At 64.0% G+C, this 26561-nt stretch overlaps 1 protein-coding gene across 4 annotated transcripts in view; it reads left to right on the forward strand.

The window, feature by feature from the left end:
* The first annotated feature begins 446 nt into the window (after positions 1–446).
* Positions 447–26561, forward strand: part of CASKIN2 (CASK interacting protein 2) — a 33097-nt gene continuing 6982 nt past the window's right edge. The window contains exons 1-13 of one of the 4 annotated variants that reach the window (XM_082774665.1): positions 447–641; positions 2787–3506; positions 20913–20964; positions 22637–22734; positions 22847–22992; positions 23107–23202; positions 23989–24119; positions 24338–24446; positions 24577–24685; positions 24999–25084; positions 25162–25279; positions 25527–25709; positions 26140–26261. In XM_082774665.1, coding sequence (XP_082630791.1) covers positions 3413–3506; positions 20913–20964; positions 22637–22734; positions 22847–22992; positions 23107–23202; positions 23989–24119; positions 24338–24446; positions 24577–24685; positions 24999–25084; positions 25162–25279; positions 25527–25709; positions 26140–26261 — 1344 coding nt within the window. In that variant the 5' untranslated portion in view covers positions 447–641; positions 2787–3412. Of the gene's footprint in view, positions 642–2786; positions 3507–20912; positions 20965–22636; positions 22735–22846; positions 22993–23106; positions 23203–23988; positions 24120–24337; positions 24447–24576; positions 24686–24989; positions 25085–25161; positions 25280–25526; positions 25710–26139; positions 26262–26561 lie in introns of all 4 variants that reach the window. The other 3 variants (XM_082774664.1, XM_082774666.1, XM_082774667.1) reach the window with 3 other exon arrangements.

A 26561-nucleotide genomic window follows, 5' to 3' on the forward strand; every position in this document is an offset into this window, starting at 1 on the left:
GGGTTTGGGTGGCAGCGGGGCTGGGTCTTTGCAGCTCCCCCGGGAGCGGCGGGCCGGGCGCTTGGCGCAGCAGACCCGAGCCTCTGCGTGGTTTTAATCGGCTCGGCTGCCGCTAAGCCGCCGCTATCATGCAGCAAAAGCCGGCCGGCTTGCTGGGCAATCCCCCGCCTTAGCACAGCCGTGCTGGGGGCACCGGGGGGGGCAGAGCGGGGCGGATTGCAGAGGGGGCGAAGGAATGGGACGGGGGGGGCTGAACGCGGGGCTCGGCCCGCAGCAGCACCGCGCCCCCCGGGGACCTCTCGGGGACCTCTCGGGGACCCCTTGGGGACCCCTCTGCCGCCGGCCCGGCCCCGCTGGAGGCTCGGCACGGCTCGGCCCCGCTCCGCCGGCGCCTGGCGGTGAGTGACAGCAGCCCCGGCCCTGCCCGGCCCGCCCAGCCCCCGGCCCTTTCCAATCAGGCCGGGCAAGGGAGGGATTTCCTGCCGGGACGGGGAGGCACGGCTCGGAATTGCACGGCTCGGGATTGCACGGCTCGGCACGGCTCGGCTCGGCGCTGCACGACCCAGCTGGGCTCGGGCTGTCCCGCTGCTTTGCGCTCCGGTCCCGGCACGGCTCGGCTCGGCACGCTGCGAGCAGCCCAGGTGAGTGGCGCTGCCCCCCCCCGGGACCCCGAGCTGCGCCCCCCGGAGCGGGGCACGAGTCCCACGGAGCCTCCCCGGGGCCGGGGCCTCGCCGAGCTGGGGCTGGAGCCCCCCCGGGAGGAGCCGGAGCCCCCCCCAGGCAGAGCGAGCTGCCCCCCGGCCGCCCCCCCGAGCCCCTTTTACTTTGGGGGGGAGGCGGCAGCCACTTTCTAGCATCTTTCCTGCCCCGTCTGCGCGATGGTTTCGGGTTTGTTTCCCTCCCCTCTTTCCTTTTTTCCTGCGGCTGGTGCAGAAACTTCGCTTCTCCAGGTGGATTCCTGCGCTGGAGGCAGGGCTGGGATGGGATGGGATGGGGTGGGATGGGATGGGATGGTCGCTGCAGCTTCTCCAGCTCTGTGCCTCCCGCAACTCTGCGCTGCTGCTCCTCTCGCAGGAGCGGAGATCGGCACTCGGAGCTCCCCGCGCCTCTCATTGCATTTGTCGAGCCTCGCACGCTCCTGGGGAGGCAGGGAGCAGCGGGAGGCTGTTTGCTAGGTGAGGCCACGTGGAGGTTTTTTTTTTTTGTGTGTGTGTAATAAACGGATAAACAGCACCAACGCCCTCGTACTCCCTTTTTTTGTGCTCGCAGAGCGGCGTGAAGTTGGATTCGGTGCGCTGCGTTAAGGGAAACAAAGTAGGCTCGAAGCCGGTGCGGTGCAGGAAGCTTCGGGAGGAGATTTGTTTGTGGCGAGGGCTCGCTCTGAGCTGAGCGGCTGAAACTTGGTCGGGATGGGGCTGAGCTGGGGGGGTGATAGCTGCCCGAACCGGGCCCTGCTATCAGCACCAGGTGTTGAGGGTTCGTCAGCCGAACCAGCCCACGGCCCCAGGGAGTGAGTGAGAGGGGGAGAGCCCCCCAGCCTGGCCTGGGAATTTGGGCACCTCCTTGTCCCAGGAGCCAAACCAGCCCCAGAGCCTTGCCCCTGTGGCCGCCCTGCATGGCACTGCACCCAGGGGAGGGCTGGAGAGGGGCAGCCCCATGCTGGGGGGCTGCATGGCTCCCAGGCTGGCCGTGGGTGGGCTGAGCGGCGCCGTGCTTGGTGTGGGGTCCCGGGAGGTGCTGGGACGGCCCTGCTGCTCTTGCCCCTGAAGCAGGCAGGACCTCTCCTCCCGCTGTTGTTGCTTTCTCTCTCCTTCGGTGGTTTCTGTCCTCGAAGCAGTGACCTCGATCGCTGGGAGGAAGGAGCACCCAGTGTTATGTAAATGGCCGAGGGCGAGCGCTTTGGGAAGGGAGACGGCTGGCACAGCACGGCCCGGCCCGCCTGGGCGCTGGCTGGGGGAAACTGGAGCCAGTTCCCATCCAGCCCGGGTTGGCGTGGCGGGAGTCGTGGGGCGGGCTGCTGGCAGCCCCGCAGCTGGCACGGGGTGAGCTCCCTGCCCTCCTGCTCCTCCCCGGGCTTCAGGGCAGCCTGGATGCACGGCCCTGAACCAGGAACGATTTTCTTGCTGCCCTGATGCAGGGGGAGAGCATGGGGCTGGGAGGGGTGAAGGGCTGCAGCAGGAGCCCAGGGTCCTGTGGGGTGTCCCCACCAGCCACAATCAGGGCTTGACCTCGTTCCCCTGAGCATGGCTGTGCTGCCTGCTTGCACCCAGCTTTTTGCTTTGGGCCTAAGAGCAGTAGTTTACCCGGTGAAATGTGTCTTGGGTCCCGGGGCACTGAGCTCCCCGGGTAGCTTGGAGGGCCGGGGTTTGTCCCTGTGCCGGAGGGGAAGGGTGCCAGGCAGGTTCAGCCGGTCCCAGCGGCTGTGCAGGGAGGACTTTGGCTCAACCTCCCCTGCTCCATCGCGTGGGTGCTGCCACCAGCAGAGGGGAGGGGGAGACGTGGCAGAGCCCCGTTTGCTGTCCTCGGGGAGGGCACAGCGTGGCCAGTCCCCTGGGCAGGAGGCAGAGAGATGAGCAGAGCAGCAGCACTCATCCATCCATGCGCCCCCCCCCAGGAGGCTTCCTCCGCAGGTTCTTCCCTCTCCTTCTAACAGGAGGATGAGCCCAGTCCCGCCAGGACTAAATATAGTCAAAGTATTCGTTCTTCGGCGCGGATACAAAAGCTGTCGCGACGGAGCCGGGAGGTAAATGGCCTCTGGGGGCTGACTGTGCTCTTCCCCTCCGCAGGTCCCAGGCTGCCGTGCCAGCCCGCACCGGGGCTCGGCTGCGCGTGGGGCTCCCCAGCGTGGCTGCAGCGCTGTCGCCAAGAGGAATGCCGAAGCGAGGGGGCTAATGAGCACCAGAGAGGGAGGATCTATGACTTCCAGATGGCAACGAGCCTGTAATCCCTTTGGGAAGAATTAGGGACTCATCAGTGTGGCAGAGCCTGGCGAGGGGAGCAAAGCGGAGCCCAGCGCAGCTTCAGCTCAGAGGCTCGCAGCATCCCGATGTCGACCCCACTGGGTGCCCTGCCCCAAGCCACCTCGCTGGGTCTCGTGGCATCATCCCGTTGCTGCCGGGAGCTGGTCCCTCAGCACTGAACTTTCTCATCTTAGCTGATTGCATGTTCTCCGACCGAACCCCGTCTGGGTCCTGCTCCTCCCAACGCAGAAAGGGACCTCAGCCGCTAGCAGAGACATTTCTTCCTTCATTTTTTTTATGTCCCGTGGGATTTTAAAGCATCTTTCTTGCTGGATTTCACCGTCTCTCCGAGCATGTTTTGAGGATTTACAGGCTTACTCTCATGGCTTTATAAACCTCCGGGATCCGAGGGCTTCTTCCTTGTGCGCCGCTGCCGCTCCCACCTGTCCGCCATGGGGCGAGAGCAGGAGCTGATCCAGGCCGTGAAGAACGGGGACGTACCCGGCGTGCAGAAGCTGGTGGCCAAGATCAAAGCGTCCAAGAGCAGTGAGTACTTGGGTGCGGAGCTGCTGCTTCCCCTCGCTCCCGCCGGGCATCGCTGCGTGGCCCGGGCTGTGCATGGGGCTGGTTCAGCATCTGCACTGGGGTGTGAGCGCTGACTTTGAACCTGGTGGCTGAGTTCCTCCACACTTAGAGGCGGGAGCACAAAGGCAGCCCAGGCTGGTGGAGGACTGAGCTGTAAACCTCCCGGCAGGGCTCGGGTTCCCTTCGGGCTCAGCGCCAGGGACCCCAAAGTGTGGGCACCGAAGGGGGAAGGGCGAGGGGAAATCACAGCAGGGCGGGCGGCGAAGCTGCTCGGGGGGATGCGGTACAAAGGGTCTTGAGCCATCGCCGCCCGCTCCTGGCCGTATTTATCTTGTGAAAAATTATCATCCGAGCCGGTCGACTGGAACCAATTGTCAAGCCTTGAATTTCAGTCTGGTAATGTTTAACCCTTCAGCAGTGCTGTTTTCTTTCATGTGTGCTCGGAAAGGTCAGCCGCGAGCGGGCTCAGAGCAAATGCTGGGCTCAACCCATGCTGAGCGTTTGGTGAGCCGGGGGCCTGCTCCTGCTGGGGCTGTGGGGGTCCTGGAGGGACTTTGGGGTCCCTCCCAAAAACTTCCAGAGAAAATGGGGGTTTAAAAAGGTGGAGGAGCAGATTATGCTTAGTGCTGCAGACCTTGCAGAGAGCTGAGCTCCTGGGTAGGCGCTCCGGTCACTTCTTGTGCCCTGCAGAGAGAAGGAAGCTGGAAAAAGTAAATAAAAGGGCGCTTGTCGGCGGTGCGTGACCAGGGCAAGGCTGCTCAGCTCCTGTGTGGGCTGCAGGAGCTGCTCTGGGTGAGAAGGGGCCAGAGAAACCCCTTCCCTGTGCTTGCAGCCTGCGGGGTGGCTTCAGCTGGGAAGTTGGGAAAGGAAAAAAGCATCTGGGCCCAGCTCCCTGCTGCAAGGTGCTTGGGGAAACTCCCTGAAGGGCCCTCCTGGTTGTGGCCCTTGTCGGGGTCACGCGTTGTGGGAGGGTCTCGGGGGGCTGCAGGAAACTGGGGGGGAGGAGAAATATTTTGGAGAGGGAGAGGGGAAAATCAGGTAGGAGAAGAAGCTTGAAGCCTTAATCGGGGTGGTTCAGGGCAGAGAGGCCGGTGCTGGGAGCCCTGAGTTAGGCTGGGGATTATAAACGTGAGGTGGGGATAAAATCCCCTGCGTCGGCTCCTGGAGGGATTTGACTGGGGCCAAAAGTTGGCAAATCCCAGCACTGGGCTGCCTCCTCCTGCCCCCGGAGCCAGCCCCGAGCCTGCTTGGGGCCCCGAGGGTGCTGGGTGCCCCATATCTGGGTGACAGGACCGGGTGCCTTCACCTCCACGTGCTGCTCAGGGTCCCTGGGGGTCACAGGCCGTGTGGGGCAGGGACAAACACAGGTGGATTTCCTCATGCAGGAGGCTTGAGGGATGCCCCGAGGCACTAAATAAAGAACATCAGCCCCGAGCTGGTGTCCCAGGGCAGGCAGCACGATGCAGGCAGCTTGGGGCACCCCCAGCTCTCCTCCCCTGCGTGCCGGGGGCAGTTCACACTTGTTTCCTCCGATAGCTCTCGCTCTCAGCCCCTGTCTGTGTTTTCTCTGGCATCCTTCCCCCCCCTCCAGCCACGGGGCACCCACGTGAACGCCTGCCTTGAACTCCCCCGCTGCAGCGGCGTCTGCAGGTCCCTCGCTCTGCTTATTTTCATTTTACTCCTTTATAAGGAGGGGGAGCCAAAAGCCCAGACCCTGGCAAGGCCACCTCGCGGCCCCACCGCTCCCTCTCCCTCCTCCCTCCCGCGCCGTGCGAGCAGAGCGTTTGCTGCTCATTAAAGCTCCTTTTCCATATGACAGGCCGAGATGCCGATGTATTTTTATTTTTTTTTTTAAAATCCCTCTAAGAGTCCTTCTGCTGTCTCGGTGGATTGGGAGCTCCGTCACTGTGATTAGCCCTGCGGGACTTCCTGTGCCTAAAAAAGTCACCGCACGTAAGCAAGAAGCGAGCGCCAGTCCCGGCAGCGGGGATTTCAGGGCCGCGGTGTTGAACGTGCACCCTGAGCAAGCCCTCGGCCCCACAAGTGGGTCACAGCACCTGGCATTATGCAGGGGGACACAAAATTTGGGTTGGGAGGAGCAGGAGCAGCCTGCGGGAAGGGGACATGGGGACACCGCCGTGGCCGCTCCTACAGCCGGAGAGGAGAGCGGGCTGCTCCCGCTGCCCCGGCCGCTCTTTGTTGAGGTTCCCCTGAGCAGCAAAGAAACGGCTCCTCTTTTTAATTTCCTCCCCTCTCCCCTCCCCTCCGCGTCTGGAGTTTAATTGAAATTGTTAAACGACCCGTCACGGCTTTGGCCTTTCTCCCTGGCGATCAATCCCGGCCCTGCCTGGCCCCGCTCGCTAACAATGCCCCGGCCTGGCCGCGTGGGGCACGGGGGCTCGAGCCGGGGCCGTAGGAATCCCTGCTATGGGGTGACGGCTCCTGGGGCCGGACGGCTGCCACGGTGCGTGGGGAGCTTTGCGTGTCCCTGTCCCAGCTGGTGGCGGCGGCAGGGTGAAGGGGCAGGCAGTGGGGTGGACGCCGGGGGGTTTTATCCGAGGTGTGAGCCTTACCGCCCCGCCGATAGCCCGGGACTGGAGGTGCTGGGGAAGGGAGCAGGAGCTGTGCTCGCTGTTTGCCTTCCTTCAGGGAGTGGTGGAGCTTTTTGTTTAAATGCGCGTGAAGTGCAAAGAAAGGGCGACAGCTGAGCAAACGCGCGCCGAGCTCAAGGACGGGGAGCGCAGCCCTGCCGGGCCTTCGCCCCCTGTCAGCAGCCACCCCGGGCTTTGGGGGCTCCCAGACCTCGAGAACGTGGGTGCCTGGGGTTCAGATCCACCTGGGCTGGGGCCTAACGAGATGTTAAACACAAGCAAAGCTTCTGGAGGGGGGAGCCTTGGCTCTGCCCTGCTGCCTGGCTCTGCTCACTGCCACGTCCCGGTGGTGCAGGGCACGGCAAGGGCTTGTGCCAGCTCTCGGCTGCTGCCACCCATCCAGCTGGGCAGGGGAGGGACGGTGCCTGGGACACTGCAGTGGGCAGATGTGGGCTAATTCGCTCCCTGCCTCCCCCTTAACTTTCCTCCTAAGCCCCGGTAGCTCTATCAGCCTAAGCCCCGAAGCGTGAGCTTTAATCTCTCTCCTCCTCTTTGTTACCCTCTGCCACCGGCGCTCTGTGTCCCCGTTCTCGGCAGAATCACCTGCCCTCCCTCTGAGCCCTGCAGGATTTTTTCCTTGTCTCGGTGGCAGCAGGACCCGTGGGCGTGCAGGGGAAAAGGTCACTGCTCTCCTCGATCCAGGAGTTCCTTCGTGATGGCACTGGATGCGCCGTTGTGTCAGCAGCCCATCCCACATCGTGGTGTCCTTCAAGGGGGCCCGTCCCACCCTTCCCACCTGCGGGGAGGTTTGGGTGGCGTGGGGAAGAGCCAGGACCTGCAGCGGGCTCGTTCTCAGTTCAGGCTTTTGCCACCCCGCTGCTGGTGGCACAGGGACTGCCGGGCACCGTGCCTGCTCCACTCCTGCCCTGGGCGCTGCAGCTTTCGGGCTCCGGCTGTGCCACCGAGCCAGCACGCCGCCCTCACCGTGTCCCTCAAAGCCTGGATTTCAACCAGGACATCCCAAACATCCCTGGCGAGGTCCTTTCCTCCTCCCCATGCCTGCTGGAGGTCTGTTGGGCTGGCCGGGCTGCACCGCTGCGTGCGGGCTTGGAAAGGCCACGGGCATGCCCGGGGCTGCCACGAGCGGGGCCGAGAAACTTTGCCACAGCAGGCGAAGCTCCAAGAGCCACCGGCAGAGCCCGGCCAGTGGTGGCCCTGTGCCGGGGAGCCCCCCGCCCCGCAGCCTGCCGAAACGTGCTTTCAACCAGCCCGTGGTGGGTGGGAGGGGGGAAAAGGAGGCTTCAAAGGCTCCTGCCAGCGCGGCGCGGCCGCCTTCCTGCCGCGGGGATGGCGGCGAGGCTGCAGCTGCATGGTACCGAGGGGGGAGCCTCAAATCCTTTCCTCCTCCCACGGCTCCTGGCCTCTCCGGGGGGGTCTCTTGCAGCAGTCGTGTGCCAGCCTGCAGTTTGCTTGGTGCTTTGTTTTGTTTTGTTTTGTTTTGTTTCCTTGTTCCCCCCAGCACACGCTGTCATGAATCCCGCCTGTCCCAGCTCGGCGAGGGGTTTGCCCCCTTTTCTTCTTTTTTTTGGGGGGAAGGACGAGTCCCACACAGGCAGCGGCAGCGAGAGGAGTGAGGCCACGATGGCTTTTCAAAGTTTTAAAGCCGGCCTCTGCCGCTTGTTGTCTTTGGACGGGGGCCACAGGCGGCCCTGCCGGGGCCTGGCTGCCACCGCTGCACCCGGAGCGAGCGTCGCCGAGCGGGGAGATAAGCCCCGAGCAAACAGCGCCACGAAGGCAGACGGAGCGGCTGGTGGGAAGGGGTCACCCAGCCTGTGGGGCACAGCTTTGATGGCCTCTGTACCCCATCACCCCATCCCGGGTCTGTGTTTCTGCCCCCATCCTTTAAAAGCCCTTTGGCAGGGCAGACTTCAGCTCCGTGCTGCAGCCTGTGCCACCTGCGGCTGCTTTTTTTCCTCTCTGGGTGAAATAGTGGGGAGATAAAAAGGGGGATAACAGCGGGGAGTTGCGTAAGGGACGTGCAGGGGAGCTGCTCTGTGGTGTTGCTGCCTTCCCCAGGGGTTGGCCAGCAGCTCCTGTGTGTCCCAGGGACGTGCCCGTCTCTCCTGGGGAGCGGAGCCGTGCACGGGGCCGTGCTGGCTGCGTTTGGGCCGGCAGCAATCCCCAACACAGCACGCAGGAGGCTGAGGTTTGGGGCGGGAGAGGGATTTCCGTCACTCGGGCATCTCCCGGTGACTCAGCCCCGGCCACAGGGCTCTGCTCTCCCCCTGTGGGAGCTGCGTGATCCCTCTCAGCTGCCTGGCCCAGAAACGTGGCACGATTTGGGTGCCGACAGCTCCGAGGCAGGCGGGCAGGGAATCCCAGAGCAGCGTGGGACAGTGTGTGCCCTGCTGCCGGAGGCTGTAACGGGGACAGCGCTCCCCAGGGCTGCTCCCAGGCGGGGGAGGAGGAGAGGCAGCAAGGGCACCGCTGGCACTCGTGTCCCGACCTCCTTCCGTGTGTCTGGGACGTGCTGGGGGGGCACGGGGCTGGCGGCAGGCAGCAGGGAGCTGCCAGAAGGTGTCAGGAAGGCTTCCCGAGTGGCGGTAACCGAGCTGGGGGTGCTGTGGTGTCCCCCCAGGGCCGGGGTCTCCTGCTGGAGCTGACGGTGTGCTCTTGGAGCACCTCTGCCGTGCGCTCTGCCACGTGCTTGGAAGCAGCCCCACACGTGCCCGTGCTCCCTGGCTTGCCGCCACCCAGGAGGGAAACTGCTTCTAGATGGAAACCTCGCCGTGCTCCTCCTCCTCCTCCTCCTCCTCCTCGTGCCTACTGGGGCTGAAAATCTCGGCTGTGACCTAGAAAAGCCACCCGGAGCGTCTCCAGCACCCCGGGCATTGGCCCTCTTTGGAGCGGGGACGAGGCCGTCCCCGAGGACTGCGACCAAGTCAGCAGCACGCCTCGTGCTGCCTCTCCACCGCACGGCCCAGGGCGGGGAGACCATTTCCCCAGGCCGAGGAGCGAATTACCGAATTCCAGCACCTCTCCAGGAGGATGGTTTGCAGCTGAGCTGGCTGGGAGCGCCCGGCAGCATCCCGGAGAAGGCTGGGAAGAGTTAAAGAGGCGCTCGGTGCCGTGCGTGTGTGTGTGCATGCACGCGCCCTGCTTTGTTTTGAAAAGCGCCTCGGCTGGCCTGGCCCCGCGCCAGTCCCGGGGCCGCCGCTGGCAAAACGCAGCTTCGGCGAAGAAGTATGAAAGGGCAGAAACTAAATAACAATAAACCACCTTTTCTGGCTCCTGCGGCAGGCAGGGGGTGGGGAGCCGAGGGGCGGGAGCCTCGAGCTTGCTGCTTTTCCCCCAAATTGTGCCACGGATTCCCCCCCAAAATCACCCCCTGGCTGGAGAGGCGAGGAGCTGCCTGAACCTTGGGCCTCACCGAGGTGTCCCGGTGAGTCACGGACCTGTCTGGAGATGCCCGACCTGCTTGGAGACGGCTCCGCCGGAGCGCTCTTTACCCTCCTGGGGAAGGGCAGGACGCCCTCGCCCATCCCTCGCTCCCGTCGGACGCCCGGGGCCGCGGCAGCCAGGGCGCGGGGTTTGGGAGCGAGGGCACCTCGAGCTGTTTGCGACCCGGGGAGAGCGGCTGGGGCGGCGAATCGCCGCCTTCGATGGCGAGATAAGGGCAGCGGGGCCGAGCCGCGTGCGCGGCAGGTATGCGGCTCCTGCAGCAGCGCAGGCTTGGCGCAACACGTTCCGGCTGCGCTTCCGCAAAGCCCTGCCAGCGCCGCTGCCGCTCCCCCGGGAGGCCCCAGCCAAATGTGTGCAGGGAGCGCGGGGGGCCCCCAGCGCCGCCACCCAGCCCCTGCCCCTGCCCCTGCCCCTGCCCCTGCTCGCTGGGATGGGCCGAGCTGGGGGTGGCTGCGCCGTGGGGTGCGAAAGGTCTCCAGGGTTTCCTAGCGCTGCCCGTGGCTGCAGGCGTTGCTGGTGCTGGTTGTGTAGCAGCCCTGGCCTTCCCGTCTCGCACAGGGACTCGAGCAGAGCAGTAGTGTGCAGTAGGGAGGATGGCTTGGGGTGCTCGAGGTCTCCGACCTTGGCCCCTTGGAGCAGCGGGCTCAGGGTCTCCGTGGCTCCTGTCCTCGCTCCGTCCTTCCCTCCCCTCCTCCAGCAGCCCAGCTCCGGTCTTGATCTCGTCTCTTTGCAAGGACGGGTGCAGATCAGGGGTTTTGGGGCTTGAGCTGGGTTGGGTACAAACGCCCCTCGGGAGAGCACAGACTGGGAAACCCCTGGAGCTTTCCCCTCGTCTTCGGAGGCTTCTCTGCCACCCCTGGCACGGCCGGGGCATGCCGTGCAGCAGCAAGGCGGCGTGAGCGCCGCTCACCTTGGCAGCTTCCAAAAGGGGCCAGAGTCCTCCCTGGTGGCTAATCATTGCCTACGGGGGGACGCGGTGCCCTGTGGGCCTGGCTAGCACTGCAGGGCAGCGGGGATTGCTCCAGGCTCCAGCCCAGCTCGCTCTGGTCACCCTGAAACACCCCCAGTTGGGTTTTGTTGGGGCTGGTGTGGTGGGAAGGGCTGCCCCCGTCTTCCTCGAAGGAGCTCCCAGTTATCCCGAGAGGTTAAAAAGAAGGGAGATGCTCCTTGCAGGGGAAGAGGCAGCGGGGCACGGGGCAGCCCGGGAAGGCCTGGCAGCCAGCAGGGATTTGAGCTGGCCCTGGCCCTTTCCTCGTTAGGAAAGCCACGTCCCAGAGCGGGGCTGAGTTGTGGCCACGTGAGGAGGAGCCGTGAGACAGCTCCTGCTCGCAGCCTGCCTTTGTGGCGCAGGCACGTTGGGTTTTGCCTCAACCCCATAGCAGCTCCTTGCCCCTCACATGTAGGGCCCCCAAACTTGTGTTCCCCGGGGCTGGCGGAGCTCCCTGCCTCGGAGCAGCTGTCCCGCAGCACGTGCTGGGCTGGAGCCGCTTCACCTGGAGCCTGGAGTGGGTGGGGGTCTCCTCTGCCTCCCCGCCGAGTCGTGGCTCTGCTGCACCCCACTGCACCCCGCTGCACCCCGCTCCCAACGCCTGTGGGGCCAAATTCATGCTGGAGACGATCCCAAACGTTTTCCCGGCTGGGGTGCGTGTAGGGTGGGGGATGCAGGAGCTGGTGCGAGGGGGTGCCTTTTGCCCTTTTGCTATGAAAGTGAGCCGCCGCGACCCTTTTTCCCCCTTCGCACCCCCCTCTTTCTCCTCGCCACCCCCTCCGGCGGGCGCTGCGAGGCGGCAGGCGGGGTTTTCTGTGCTCGGCTCCCAAGTCCTGCCTTTGCCTTTGCCTTCGCCGCCAACTCGGGCTTGCCGGGGCCGTTCCCGACACGCACCCGGCGCGCTGGAAAGGCGTAAACAGATCGGGTTCCCGGCAGGGGTCCAGGGACCGGGCAGGCCTTGGCTTGTGGCCCACCACCGCTCGGTCACGTTGGGGTGCGGGAAGCGCCGAGGGAGGGTGCTGGGACCACGGGGACGGGCCCTGACCCCGCTGTAAATCAGCCCGGCCGCGTTGTGTGGTATGCGGGGCGGGGGGACAGGGCCGCTCCGTCCCACCCTTGTCCCCAGCTGGTCCCCGAGCAGCTGCTGCCCGGCTCCGGCACGGCTGTGGGGCCACGAGCCCAGGCTGGGCCATGCGAGGAACCCCGAGCAGCTGGGCTGCAGGGAGGGCAGGGACGCAGTGCCTGGAATAACTCAGCGGCCGCCGAGGCGCATGGAGGGACGGGCACAGAGCCCCCGACGTGTCCCCGCTCCGCCATGGGGACAGGGGGACGCCTCGCCCACGGTGTAGGGCATCCCTGGCTGCTGCAGGTGTTTGCTGGGGGAATTTGTTTCCACCTGGGGACACGCAGCGAGGTGTGGGGCGCTCCTGTCCCCTGCGGGGGATCAGGGAACCCTTCGCTGCCGCAGCCAGGTGACAACGTCCCTATGGCCAGGGACAGGCAGCAGAGCAGAGCTGGGTCCTTCTCTCAGGCTCACCCCAGGCTGGATGAAGTTTGGCCCGCACCAGGTGGGACGGATCCTTCCTCGCCCCTTCCTGCAGGCAGTTTCCTCTTGCTTTGTGCAGGGAATGAGGGCAGCGAGGAGACGTCAGTGCCCGCCGTGCCCGAGCTGTTCCCGACTCGCTTTTTCCTTTACCCGAGCTGGGGTTTGGAGAGGAATCCCTGCCGGCCCTGCGGCACGTGCCCTGCTATCCCCTGCCCCTGTTCGCTGAGATCCCACTGCTCTTTCCCAACGCAGGTGCCACCGGAGGCTGCAGCACCTCTGCACCTGCAGGAGCCGGGGCTGCACAGCGTCCCCAGGGCCAGCGGGAGCAGGATGGAGGCTGGGTTTCGGCTCCGTCTGGAGGGAAGGAAAGAAAAGCTTTGCTGGAGCCGCTCAGCTCTGGGCTGGGACTCGGATCAAGCTCTGTGCGTTTGCTTGAAGGTGGCCCTGGGAAGCCAAGAGCTGCTTCGGTGGTCTTGGCCCCTCAGAGAGGGAATCCTTGTCTGGCACGGAGGGGAAACATCCCCAGACGGGGTCCTGCTGCCTTCCCCATCCCCTGCAGGGCCGGGGCCGCGCACATCCCGGGGGAGCCGCCGGCGCGTTCCTGAGCGGGGCTGGCTGGCAGCAGCGCCGGCTCGCGGGGTCAGAGTTGAGGAAAGGCATCCGCGAGGTATTTTTAAACACTTGTGACTTCAAACCCCGTCCGCACAGCCGCCAGCAGCAGTCGGAGGTTAGTGCTCGGCTGCGGCCGGCCGCTTGCCCGGGGGTGCTGGCACAGGGGGTGCCTCGGAGGGGGCAGATTCGGATCCCGGCCGCTGCAGCGCGGGGCCTGGGCCCTGGGAAGGGGCGATGGTGCTCGAACCGTGGACCTTTGGGGTGACCTCGAGCGAGTGGCTTCACCTCCCGGTGCCTCTCCTCCCATCCTGTGTGTGCCTTGCCTAGATTAGAAAGCATCCAGGGTGGGGACAGCGGCTCCGGCTGCCCCGGCAGCGCTGCTCCAGGCACACAGCCACTTCCCCTGGGGCCAAAGGGTGAGGAAGTCACAGGATTTCCAGCCACCGCATCGCTGCCTGCTTCGAGGACCGGCTCCACCGGCCGGAGCGGATCCCAAATGCCGGCTGCCACGTGCAGGGGACAGAGCAGCCCCTGTGGGTGCCGAGCTGGGGCAGACGGGGACAGAGCAGAGCGCCTTAGGGCGGCACCAGCCTGGTCCCCCTGCCTCAGCCGTGCCCTGCCGTCCCCGGGAGTTACACAACGTGCTGCAGCCTTCCGAGCTGGAGCCTCGCTTCAGTCCCTTGAGCTCACGGGGTTTTTTTGCCGGCTGCTCTTGGCTGCTCTCATTTTTATCTGGGGCTCGTCGTTGGAACGGTAAAATGATTGGTTAGGTGCTCCTCTGGAGCGTCAGAACCCCCCAGGTGTAGGTGGGTTGCTGCGTCCCTGCCCGCCCTCCCTAATTAACTATTGCTCAGCGAATCCGGACTGACTGACCTGCCCTAATCCTCCCGTGCGAGGCGAGCCCTTCAGCTGCCTGCTCCTGCTGCTCGCCTCGCACGTCCGCCACCAAGCCCGGCCCGTGGTGGCTGCAGCCCCGAGGGGGCACCCGGAGGCACCCCAGGAGGAGGATCCCCCCCTCAGGGCTGCCTCACGCCGCTGCCGAGGTTGTTTCCCTCACCTGGGGCTCCCTTTGTGCTCCCATTCATCGCGTGGTCCCCCCACATCCTGCTTCCCCCCTTTCTTCCTCCCATTGAACGTCTGCCCGGCGGAGTGTTTCTCCCCAGATGCTCAAGTTCGCTATTTTCCCAAGCTGAGACTGCACCAGTTTGTTCCCTGCTGCCTTCCTAACCTCTCCGAGGCCCTTTGTATTATTCCTGTCCGTGCCGACCTGCCCAGCATCCCCCCGGGTTTCATTAACGTGCCCTTTACTCGACATCCATGAAATCGCTGCGGGTGCTGCTGCAGCCCCTTTGCCTGGGCACCTGCAGGGACCGGCGGCCCCTTCCCCAGCTCCTGACAGGGAGATCACGCTGGACCAGCTGAACGGGAGCCAAAACGCGTTGGTAACGCCCGAGCAGGTCCTCTGCTGCCATCTGCACCCCGCAGCCCCCGAGGTGTCCCCAGTGTCCCCTCGGCACAGGTGGGGCTCGGCGCTGTCCTTTCCGGGGCGGCCGCGGGAGCCGCACTTGGCCGCTGGCCCCCTCGGCTATCGCCCCATCTCTTCCCGCTCCGGGAGGTGTCCTGTCCTTTCGGAAGGATGGGGGAAATGGAAAAGGCTCCACCTCTTCCCTCGGCAAATACAGCTCCTCTGAGTTCACATCCTGCAGAGCCCAACGGCCAGGTCCCAGCAGGGACGGTGACTTCACCTCCCGGTAACGCGTTTCCCCGGCCAGCTGGGAAAGGAGCCTCCGTATCTCTGAAGGAGCCGCCTGGCTTCCCCCACCCAAAGCCTTTCCCAGCTGTTTCCATCCTGACAGGGGCCGGGGGATGCAGAGAAAGATTTCAGCTCCGTGGGGAAGGGGAGCTCCTGTTCAGCCACGGTGCCTCGAGGCTCGGCCACGAGGCTGGGGGAGCCCCGGGGTTCGGGGGAAGGAGTCGCGCAGGTGCAAACCCCGAGGTAGCACGGGGAGGTGGAGCGAGCACCCTTCTGAGATCCTTCTGAGATCTTTCTGGGGGCCCCAAACCTGGAGCAGGGGCACGTCTTTTGCTTTTGCAAGGAAAGAGGTGACTCCTGAGACGTATTTCCAAAGGGCTCTTGTGGCATCGCCTCCCCTCCTCGGGGCTGGCCCCCTCCATCCCCACCGAGACTGCGAAACCTCGGGGCAGGGAGGCGAGAGCTGCTCCTTCCCCAGCTGCACGGATGGGGACAGGGCTTCCGACGTGGCTTTTCCTTTCATTGTTCTGAGCGAGTTTGCTTTGAACGAGCTGTGTGTTTTTTCCTGCTTTGCTTAGAGGGGGAAATGGCAGGGGGGAAATCGGGGGTCTGGCTGGGGGTCCCTGCGGATGGCTGGGGCCGTGCTGCAGGTGAGGGATGCCCGGAGGCTGCGCTGCCTGGGGATGCTGCCCCCGCTGTTTCCGACCTCTTTCAAATACTTCATTGTTGGATTTTCCCTGCGAAAAGCCAAAGAAGGAAGAAGTCTCCGGCTGACTCCAGGGTCCTGCTGCCGTGCCCTTGGACTCGTCAGTGGTTGTGGGTTCCCCAGACCAGCCCACGGAGGAAGGCAGAAACTTTGGGCCTCTGAAACTCCTCCGTTGGCTGCTCAGAAATGGGTTTGTGGCTCCTTCAGTGCAGCCTTTGCATGAGGAGACCCAGTGGGGTGCTTCCAGCAAGACACAGGGCTACCAAACCCAGGAGCGGGGCTCGTTTGTGCCGGGCACTGTGCAGCCTCTGCAGCATCAACACACGCAGGGCCCTGGCCAGGTCTGGTGCAGCCTGCGCCCGGCTTTGGAAGGTTTCTCAATGGGTAAAGACACCAATTATCCCCGAGGAGCTGCCAAAACACTGGGGCAGGGAATGATGAGGGGTTCCCAGCCACCCAGCTCTATCCCATCACCATGGGATGGGATCTGCCTCCCCGCTCGCAGCCTCCCTTCCCCTGCCAGTTACCCCAGTGGCTTTGCCCCAGTCGGACGCACCCCATGGGCGCCTGGCTTGGCAGAGGAGCTGCTGTCAGCGTTGGCCGAGAGCCCGTTTGCAGGGGTGCTGCGAAGCCTCAAAGCCCAGCACGAGCCATTTGTGGGCAGGAAGGCGCTCGTGGCATTTGGGTGCTCGGCCGGGTGTCGCAGGTGGCACCACCCTGGTCCCCGCCGCCACCCTCTCATCTCGGGGAAGATCGGGGGCCCCTTCCCAGCGACCTTGCCACCTTTTGGGGTGCGGGCTGGTGGCTGCGGCAGGCAGCCAGGGTCGGGAGCCTCTGCTCTCAGCCAGGCTCGCTGGGCAGCTTCGGTTGTGTCTCTTCGTGTCGCTGTGGCCGAGCTCCTTCCCTATCAAAGCGGGCGAGTCTCTCCCCAACCAGTTGGGGAACAGCGCTGCAAACAGCAGGGAGGAGCCGGGTGTGGGTGGCCGCGGCGGACGTGCCTGTGGACGGAGGGGTGGCAGGAAGGGGGAAGGTTCCCGCGGAGGAGGGATGGATGTCACCTCTTCACGTCTCATTTTCTTGGCAGACACCAAAGTCTGCCCTGAGCCCCTGGTCCAAACCTGCTGCAGGCCAGGGCAGGGCTGCTCCGGGCCACCGAGGCCGGGCAGAGCAGGTCGGGTAAAGCTGCCACCTCCTGCCGCCTCCAGCCCCGCGAGGTGGCTGGCTCCCTGCAGGAGGCGGCTGGCGAGCTCCTCCAGCCGGTTTATGGCCACAGTGGGGACAGTCCCCTGGTGGATTTTATTTTCCCGAGAGCGGATGTGCTCCTACTCGGTGCGTCCAGAGCGCACAGCTCTGCTCCCACCTCCCGGGGCAGCGGGCACGTGTCCCTGCGGTGCCCAGACGGGGCACGACGCACGGTGCATCAGGTGCACGATGCTCGGGGTTGGGTGTTCGGGGCTGCTCGTGGCTGGTGGTACAGGGATGCTGGCAGTGCAGGGGTCTCCACCGTGCAAGGACAGCAGCCACGCAGTGAGGGAGCTCTGCTGTGGCACACAAATTCATGGAGGGGTCCCAGCAGGGCGAAGGCAAGCCTCCTTTCTTGCACCTCCCCAGGCCAGGAGGCCCCAAGGGACGCGTGGCAGGTGCCTGGGGCGTTTGGGTATTTCCCTCCCCAGCGTGACGTGGCCAGCGGCACCGTGTCCGTCTGCAGCGCAGCGCTGGAGGGGAGAGAGGGCGTCCTCGCGGGGACGAGGTCCCCGGTGAAGGGCGCGGGTGAGTCACGGTGCCCGGTGTGCTGGCACAGGGGGTGCCGGCGGGGCTGGGCGAGGGCACGCCTGGCTCCACGCAGCCGGCACAGCCGGCGCCGGGCGAGCGCCCCAGGGGGGGTAAATACGGGTTTGTGCCGGGCCGGCTGCCAGCGGTGTGCTGAGGCACCCGCCCTGGCCCACTGCCCCCCCTGGGGTGCCCCCGCGCCCCACGAGGAGCTGAGCACAGCCCCGCATCGCCGTGGCAGGGAGCAGCCCAGCCCCGCGGGGAAACTGAGGCACGGGGGCAGCGTGCTCCTTCCCCCGGGGGGCTGATGGCTCTGGGGAGCTGCTTCCCCGCACGGCACGGGGCCGTGCCGCCCCAGCCACCCCCCTCAAGCAGGTGCAGGGCAGCTCCATCCCTCCCAGCCAGCGATGCGGGACTGGAAACCTGCTGTGAGCAAGCGCCCGACACGCCAAGAAGCCGGCCGGGGTGGAGCGATCGGCCGCGAGGGTCGTGGCACCGCATCGCAGCGGAGCCTCCGCGACGGCCGGCGTCCCGAGGAGCACGTGGGCCCGCATTTGTAAGCAATTTGCTGGAGCTCTCCGGAGGTGTTTCCTGCCTGCCGCTTTGGCAGCGAGTCGCCGCACAGAAGCTTGCTGCCTTCCCTCGAGGCCTCGCTCAGCCCCGGCCGGCGCTGCCGAGCCTCGTCCTGCCCGGGCAGGAGCAGGCGAGCGCCAGGGGCACGGATTGGGGCCGGCGGGACCCCCAGGAGGGGCACGGGGCTGAGCACGGAGGACGTGCGTGTCCAGAGTTAACCCTTGGGGTGTGCAAAGCCCTGCTCTTCCCTGGAAATGTCCCCATCAGGGCTTCTTGCCTTTCGGTGTCAGATCCACCTTTTTTCTGGTCTTGGCTCAGGGTTGATCCTTCTGGGAGGGGTGCATGGTCCCTGCGTGGTTCCTCCGGGCTCTCCGGCCCCGGTGCAAACCCAAAGGAGGTGCCGAAGCATTCGGGAAGGATCTGACCGCCTGCCCCATGTCAGTGCCGTGGCTCAGCCTCACAGGGTGCTGGGTGCCTGCTCCTTCCCCTGCCTGCGCTTTATCTTTCATCCTGGCTTCAAGCCCTGCAGATCTCCAAGCAGTGATTTACCCGGATACAAAATGGGGGTGAATTCCTCCCCTTCCCCACCAAGAAAGAGTCTTTATGGCATTTCCATTCCAGAAGAGCCCCGGAGGCGGAGGCTGCTCCAGCTCCTCTCTTTGTCCCTTCTGCCTGCCCCATGTCCCGGCACAGCTCTGCCAAGGATGGACCATGCAGGTCTGCCGGGGTGGGGAACTAATTTGAGGAATGTTGCTTGTTGAAAGGAGCAAAACCAGGAATTTGGCCGTGCAGATGCTGGCTGCTGCCTCCCCCAGGGCCGCAGGGACACCCGCTGCGTCCCAGCCCTGCTCACCGGACCCCTCTGGCCAACCCCAGCCCCTCACAGGAGATTTTGGGGACAGCTCTCCCCATTCAGATGGCTCAACTGCTCAACTCCAGGACCAGCTCCTGGGGGTGTTTCTGCCTCTTTTGGCTTTGCTTGTGCTCGGTGGGCGTCTCCATCCATCCCTTCTCGTCCCACATTGCCCACCTGGCTCGGCTCTGCTGCTCCTGCCCGAGGGCATGGTGAGGATCCCTCTTCCTCCTCCCCAGAGCCCCCGCTGCTGGTGCTGAGAGCAATTCCCTCCCAGACTTCATTTCCTGGTGCACAGAGCATCCTTTGGGACTGCGGATTTATAAGCCCTAATTAAAAGACAGGGGTGCAGGAGGCCCAGCATGAGAGCCCTCCTTTCGGCTCCAAAACTGCTTGTGTTATGCTGTGCCAAAAAGGTCGCAGCTCTCTGCAGCATCGGGAACTCCTTCTTCATGGCATGAAAACCAGAAAGCATCCCTGACTGGCCTCGTCCTGCGGCCGAGCAGGAAACACCAGCTCTGTGGGCATTTCCGTGCTGCCGGGCAGCCAGGGAAGCTGGTCCGGGACTTGCTCTGAGTGATTAAAGCTGCTGTCGGTAACTCCGAGTAGAGGAACCCTTCATTTAGTCTTCAGTTTGATCTCTGTTGTGTCCTCTGGAAATCCCCCAGCAGCTCCTCAGCTCTTCCTGCTCCCCGTTTCCAGCTTCTGTCGGAGATTTTCGGATGGGGAAGACGAGGACTTTTCACAGAGCAGCCAGCAGCCTCCCTGGCTCTGCCGGGTGCCCGCAGTGCGATCCTGGCTCAGAAAACGCCTCTGTAAAACACACACCACGGGGTTCGGCGTTTATTGTCCCTCTGTGACTCAGATGAGAAGTGGCCGGCTGCTTTACAAGTGAAATGTTATTTTTTCCTAAGTGTCAGACCCGCGGCCCTGGCTGGCCGGGGAAGCAGCCCCTCCGCGTGAGCCACCGCGGCCAAGGGAAGCGGCTTTTCCTTGATGCCGACCCCAGATCCTCGGGTTTGGGGTGAAAAGGGGCTGGAAGGAAAAAGGCAGAGCACTGTCCCCGGGAGCAGCCTCCTTCAGGGAGCCTTCGCACTTCTGCTTGGCACGGAGCTGCCCGCCCCGGCGCTGGTGAAGAGCTAATTACGGTGATCCCATCCCGATCTGCTCTGCTGTGGCAAGAGTCACGAGCCCTTCACCAGCAGCCACTCAAAGCCCATTTGGAGTTAATTAGGCTGTTTACAAAACATTTGAAATTGCAGTAATGAACGTGCACCATTACTCGGTTTCCTTTTAATTATACATTTGCATGATGAAGGAGCCTGCCCCCTCTTCAGCTCTGATTTCCGGCAGAGGGGCTGCGCGGGGGAGCTTCGGGTGAGATGGGCGGAGAGGCTGGGAGAGGAGAGAGAGGAGGAGGAAAAGGAGAAAGAGGAGGAGGAGAGGAGGCTGGGAGAGGAGAGAGAAAAGGAGAAGAAGGAGGAGGAGGAGGAGGAGGAGGAGAAGGAGAGGGCTGCAGCACCCGCCCCGCAGGCCTGCCCTGCTGCAGGGGAGGTGGCTCCTTCCCCAGGACCCCGCCACATTTCAGCAGGGCTTGAGTGGCTGCTTCAGCCCAGGCTTTGAGCCCAGCTCCCAGACTTTGTTTTTCCATAGGAAACAACACAAACCTTGCAAAGCATTTAATCCTCCCCGGCTCTGCAGCGATGGGGCTGCCTGGAAAAGCAGAGGAGGAGCGGCCGCATTTCTTGCCCCCTGCATACCTTTCCCTTTCTTTCCCTTTCTACTTAGCACATGAATTCCAGAGATGTTAATCCGCTCTCAACCCCTCGGTTGAGAATAAAACGTCCTCTCTGTGTGGGAGGAAGGAATTCATTCGAATTAATTGCGGGAAGGAGCGGGGAGACGGGGGGCGCGCGTGCCAGGCTGTGACGAGGGTGGGGTGAGCGTCCCCCGCCGCTCGGTGGCCCCGCAGCGGAGGGGAGGGACGGGCAGGAGCTGGGGATGTCCAAGGTGGCACAATCCTCACATTCATGGCCGGAGGCTTCAGCCTCTGCCCGCGCCGTAAAAATGCCAGCCATGTGGTCTGTGGGCCTGGCCTCGGCGGCTGCGGCAGGCGAGGACAGCGAGTGGGGGGCGAAACGGCTCCGCTCAGCACTTCTGGGGTGCCGCTGCGTATAAAAGGAGGGAAGCGACGTCCCCCCGCACAGGCTGGCAGGAGCTGCGGGGCCCCGACCCATCCCGGGGCCGTGGGGGCACGCGGAGATGGGGCAGGAAGGACAGAGGGGGGAAGAGATGTGAGCTGGAGCGGGCTCAGCCCGTCGAGAGGGTCCGTGGAGGTGAAAGCAGAGCAGGAGAGAGGAGCCGTGGCGGGGATGGGGCAGGCGCTGTTCTGCGCGCTGGGAGGTCAGTGTGGCCGCGGGACGTGCTTCGTGCAGGGCACCGAGGTTCCCGTTCAGCCCTGTGGGGCTGCCGGATCGTCCTCTCGCCCTGACCTTGGCCTCTTTTCTCCGCAGAGCTCCTGGGATCTGCCAAGCGCCTGAACGTGAACTACCAGGATGCGGACGGGTGAGTGCTCCCCGCTGGGGGCTGGGCGCCTCCCGCAGCAGCGCCTGCACGGGGCAGGGGACGGGTTTGCTCGGGGCAGCTCTCCTCAACATGCAGTTGGTTCTGCCTGGGTCTCGTAAAGCTTTTGGGGTTAACTGCTGAGCCTGGAAAACACAGCAGCGTCCTGAGGCAGTGCCACTTCACGAAGCCAGGGCAAGCCCGACAAGAGGCAGAGCCAAAGCCTGCGTGGATCTGAGCTAAGGGCTGCGCTCAGCCCACCCTGCACGGGTGCTTTAACAACAAAATTCTTCATAAAGCGCTTCTGCATCCCCCTCTGTAGGGCTGGGGGTAAAAAAGGGTGTAAAATGTGCTCAGCCAGTGCCCTGCGTGCTGAGTGCTGGGTAACGCAGAGCGGAGCAGCCGTCCGTCCAGCCACAGCGCATGCACGTGCTTGTGTCTGTGTTTAATATCCCAAGAGCAAAATCCCTTCATTCGGGGGGTTAGAGTAAGAAAAGATGAGGTTGCTAAGTGACCACAGCATATTTGTGTAGCTCATCACTTCCAAAATCCAGACACTTAATAAGCTTGGTACTGAGAGTTAAGGAAACCACAAAGGCCCATAAAATAAATAAGCGCATTATTCTTATTGAATTAAGTCTGACCCATGAGTTATTAGCACTGGTTTATGTATTATTGTTGTACCTAATTTCTACATGTTTTCTTTTCGAGGACTCTGTAGGAGGAGGTGTCAGTTGATGAGTCCTAGCAGGCCAACAGGGGGTTGAAAATGTGCAGGATGGCTGTCTTAAAATAATACTATGCAGATGGAGCTTAATAGACACAAAAATGTAATAATAGAAGCGATGATCTGATTCTGATAAGGCACAGGGCTCGCGTTCGGGCGGCTCCGGGAGGGCTGCTGGTGTGAGAAGGGTCTGTTCCCCTCTGCAGGGCCACATGTGGTGTTTGGGTTATAAAAAGCACTGGTGGCTGTGCTGGGCTTCCCTGGGGGGCGGGGAGGCAAGTCCCGTGCACATGGGGCCACACCGCACACCCCTCGGGAAAGCCCTGCTGCTGGCGGTGCCCTCGTCCTTCAGAGGGGGTGGGTGTCCTTATTTTGGGGTGCAGGTTTTTGGCGTGGGCTCGGTGGTGCGGTGGCTGTGTTTGGAAGAGGGAGCAGGCCTCCCTGCTGCGGTCAGCCCTTCTGTTAGCCCAGAGACCCCGCAGGGACGCGAGGATGCCCTGGGGTGGCAGGGCAGGAGGGGCCCCGTGCTGGTCAGGCCGTGCTGGCGGTGCAGGGCTGGGAGGCTGCCGAGCCCTTCGGAGCCTCCGCGGTGGTGCGAGAGCCCTGTGCTGAGCCTTGCCCTTCACGTGACAGCACCGGGGGAGCACGCTGGGCAGCCGGGCCCCTTTCACAGCCCCGAGACACAGACCTCATTCATTCCCAGCTGCCTCCCCCGCTGCGCCGTGGGCTCCCGGCATCCCTGCTGGCACGGGCAGAGGGACGGCGCCGGGACAGCCGAGGGCACGGAGAGCACAGAGGGCTTTATCTCCTCTTTGCTCTGGGGAATCCCATGGGAGCTGTGTCTGGAGCAGGGTCAGGAGGGACGTAGCCGTGAGCCACCCCGCTGCGTGTCCCCACGCAGAGCAGGGGCTGCAGGGACAAGTGCTGAGCCCTGCCTTGTGCCCGTAGGTTCTCGGCGCTGCACCACGCGGCCCTGGGCGGCAGCCTGGACCTCATCTCGCTGCTGCTGGAGGCACAGGCCACCGTGGACATCAAGGACAGCAACGGTAAGGGGTGACCCCCTGCTGCACCCTGCATCTCCAACAGCCGGCTCAGCCCTCCGAGCGATCCCGGGGGCCTGAGCCCTGCCCTGCCCTGCTGAGCCCTCTTTGCCCGCAGGGATGCGCCCCTTGCACTACGCGGCCTGGCAGGGGCGCGTGGAGCCGGTGCGGGTGCTGCTGCGAGCTGCTGCCTCTGTCAACATGGCCTCGCTGGACGGGCAGATCCCGCTGCACCTCTCGGCGCAGTACGGCCACTACGAGGTGGTAAGTGAGAGGCCGTGCCACCCCGACGGGGTCTCTCCCCCGGTCAATGATGATGGAGAGGGCAGGGGCACGGGGTGGTGCTGAGCCCCCCATAACCACGTTGCTCCCCCGCAGTCGGAGATGCTGCTGCAGCACCAGTCCAACCCCTGCCTCATCAACAAAGCGAAGAAAACCCCCCTGGACCTGGCCTGCGAGTTCGGGCGGTTGAAGGTGAGCACCTTCCCTCTGCCACGAACCCCAAAGCCTGGCGGCAGCACCTGCCTCCCCCCACTGCTGGGCAAGGCCGGCTCCTAAACCCACAAGCTGTGGGTTTTGCTCCCATCCTCGCAGCGGGGCAGCAGCAGGCTGGCAGCAAACCTGGGCATCCTGATTCCAGTTCCCTTCAACTTCTCCCCCCCCAGCCCCAGCTTTGCTCCCGTTTAAGCACAGACAGGCTGAGCTCCCTAATCCCCAGCAGCCCGGAGCGCCCGGCTCCACTCAGCTGCTCAGGATCCCAGCGTGGCTTGTGGGGACGGGGCCCCCCTGTGCCCCAGGAGACCCCCACCATGGGGCTGGGCTGGCGTTCAGCCAGCCAGACTGTCTCATGCCCCCACCGGGGAGGGGAGCAGGGGCATATTTCCATTCCTGGAGTATCTATAATATCTGCAGCTATAAACAGGGCAGTAAAAATAACTCCTCTGTGCCTTTGAGCTGCCCTGCGATGCTGAGAGTCGCTCAGGGCTTTGAGAGACTGAAGTTTTTTAGGGCTTGGTCTGAAAAGCCTGATTATGGGAAGACTATTTCTGGCTGTGCTGACCTTCTCCAGCCCCTCACAACAGCGTGGCCCCTGCCAAGCTCTGTCTGGGCCCCGCCAAGCCCTGGGGCTGTGGGATGGACGGGAACAGTGAGTGGGATAGGGAGCACAGAGCTGTCCCTGGCAGCAGCAAGCTTGAGTCCCTTGCTGGGATGTTGTGACGGGGACACCTACACCTCTGCTCACCCCTGTGCCCTGTGCAGGTGGCCCAGCTGCTGCTGAACAGCCATCTGTGCGTGGCCCTGCTGGAGGGGCAGTCCAAGGACTCAACCGACCCCAACTACACCACCCCGCTGCACCTAGCAGCCAAGAATGGGCACAAGGAGATCATCAGGTAACCCCTGCCAGCCCCTGGCACTGCCCGATGCCAAAAAACCATCACGACTTCCATCCTACATCCCCCTAAACCCACATCCCTCCTACAGGCTTGGGTGCCTCATCCCCAAAGCCTCAGCAGTGCAGAGGGCTGTCCCCTTCCCATTGCAAAGCAGCCGATCCCCTGACCCCTATACCCGTGGCCCCCCGTTCACGCCTTTCCCTCCTCGATTCCAGGCAGCTGCTGAAGGCAGGGATTGAGATCAACAAGCAGACAAAGACGGGCACAGCCCTGCACGAAGCCGCGCTCTATGGCAAAACAGAGGTTGTGCGATTGCTGCTGGAGGTGAGCACCAGGGGACAAAGCTCTCGGGCCTGGCCTTCGCCTCCCTCCCATCCCCTCGGTCCCTCCATCTCCAGTGGGGTGGCTGCTGCTGCTGCAGGCTGTGGCACTAACCGTGTCCCCTCCTGGGCAGGGTGGCGTTGACGTGAACATCAGGAACACCTACAACCAGACGGCACTGGACATCGTCAACCAGTTCACCACCTCGCACGCCAGCAAGGACATCAAGCAGCTGCTGAGAGGTGAGATGGGGCCTGTTTGTGGCCCCTCCCTGCCTGGAACAGAGGGGGACTTCTCCCTAACATGACCTGCCCCGTGCTCCCAGCTCCTCCTAACAGCCTTTAGCTGCAAGTGTCAGGATCTCAGTCCCATCGTGCTCCCACTCTCTGTGCCAGCGATCCCCAGAGATCGAGTCCTTCCTGCAGTGTTAATGTTCTCTTCTTCCCTCTCCTTTCTCTTCATTTTCTCCTTCTGCCTTTCTCAAACCTCTCTCTTGCCCCGCTGTGCTCTGGTTCCTTTTTTCTTCCCTCCATCCCTTGTCTTCAGAGGCATCAGGAATCCTGAAGGTCCGAGCTTTGAAGGATTTTTGGAACCTCCACGATCCCACTGCTCTCAATGTCCGGGCAGGAGATGTCATCACGGTGAGGCTGCTCCCCACTCCCTGTCCCCTGTCCGGCCGCTGCCTGGTACCAGCCCTGTCCTCCTCATCCCCACGCAGGTCCTGGAGCAGCATCCCGACGGGCGGTGGAAGGGGCACATCCACGACACTCAGAAGGGCACCGATCGCGTCGGGTACTTCCCCCCCTCCATTGCCGAAGTCATCAGCAAACGAACAGGTCGGTGGCCCTCCTGGGTGCGTTGTCCCCGCTGTGAAACCACCTCTCCCTGCCCAGCCCTTCCCACAGGACAGGTCCCTGTCGCCCCAGCTAGCTAGGGGGCGGGGAAAGGAAGGATTCTGGTGGGTGCAGGGGGTTGTGTGACCGGTGGGGTGGAAGTTTTGGGGTTTGAGACTCAGATACCGCCCCCCCCCCCCGCCGCCTCCTGCACGAGCTCTGACCACGCGTGTTTTGTCTTTGAATGCAGGCATGATCCTCCCCCGCATGGCACCCACGCACCAGCGCCAGGGCCCCCCCGGGGCCCTCACGGCACCCCCCGGCGGGCTGCAGCACCTCCCCGACGAGTGTCCGCAGCAGGCAGCCCCAAGCATCCCAGCACCCTATGGCCACCTCACCCTAACCCGGACGGCCCCGGGCCCTGACAGCTCAGGTCAGGGGTGGGGCTGGGGAGGGAGAGGGGCCGGGGACCTTCCCCTGTCCCCAGCCCTGCCTGCGCAGGGGACGTGGGGGAATGCTCTCCTTCCACCTCCCGGCAGGAAAGCAGCCAGACGAGAGGGAGCAGCCACAGGGCAAGGGAGTTTAGGGGAGCCCATAGAGCAGCCCCTTCCCTCCTGGAATCTGTGGCCGTGTCCCCGGTTCCCATTTCCCCTTCGCGTGTCCCTTGCCAGCTGAGGTCACCCTGTCTGTGCTGTGTGTGCCGGGAGGGACTGATGCATGCTCTGTGGCTGGAAGGATCTCGTGGGAGGCTGGTTTTTACTGGTGTCACTGCTGGCACACGGGTCCCTGCCGGGGACTTTTGTGCCCTGTGTCAGCACCAGTCCCGGGGCACTGCTGATGAGCTCCCCGTCTGTCCTGAGCAGCAGGAGACAGGAACAGCGTGGGCAGCGAGGGCAGCATCGGCAGCATCCGCAGCGCCGGCAGCGGCCAGAGCACCGAGGGCACCAACGGGCAGAGCACCAGCATCCTCATTGAGAATGCCAGGGTAGGTGCCAGCCCCTGCTGCCCCCACGTTGCTCCCCCAGCTCCACCCGATGTGCTGGCAATGGGGCCCAGCACGATCCTGTAACCCCCGGCACCTCCCGGCAAGGAGGGGGCCGCAGGAGCCGAGCACCCCCCACCAAGCCCGCATTTGCTGCTGGGACTCAGGGGGGAAACGTTCTTGGGGCTGGAGTCTCCTGGCTGCTCCAGCAGCACAGCTCTGCCCCCTGGGAGTGGTTGGTACCGTGTCACATCTTCACCTCGTCCTGTGTCACCTGAGAGGATAAAAGGGCCACATCCTGCC

Source organism: Aythya marila (assembly GCF_965140915.1).
Source record: "Aythya marila genome assembly, chromosome: 18".
NCBI lineage: Eukaryota > Metazoa > Chordata > Aves > Anseriformes > Anatidae > Aythya > Aythya marila.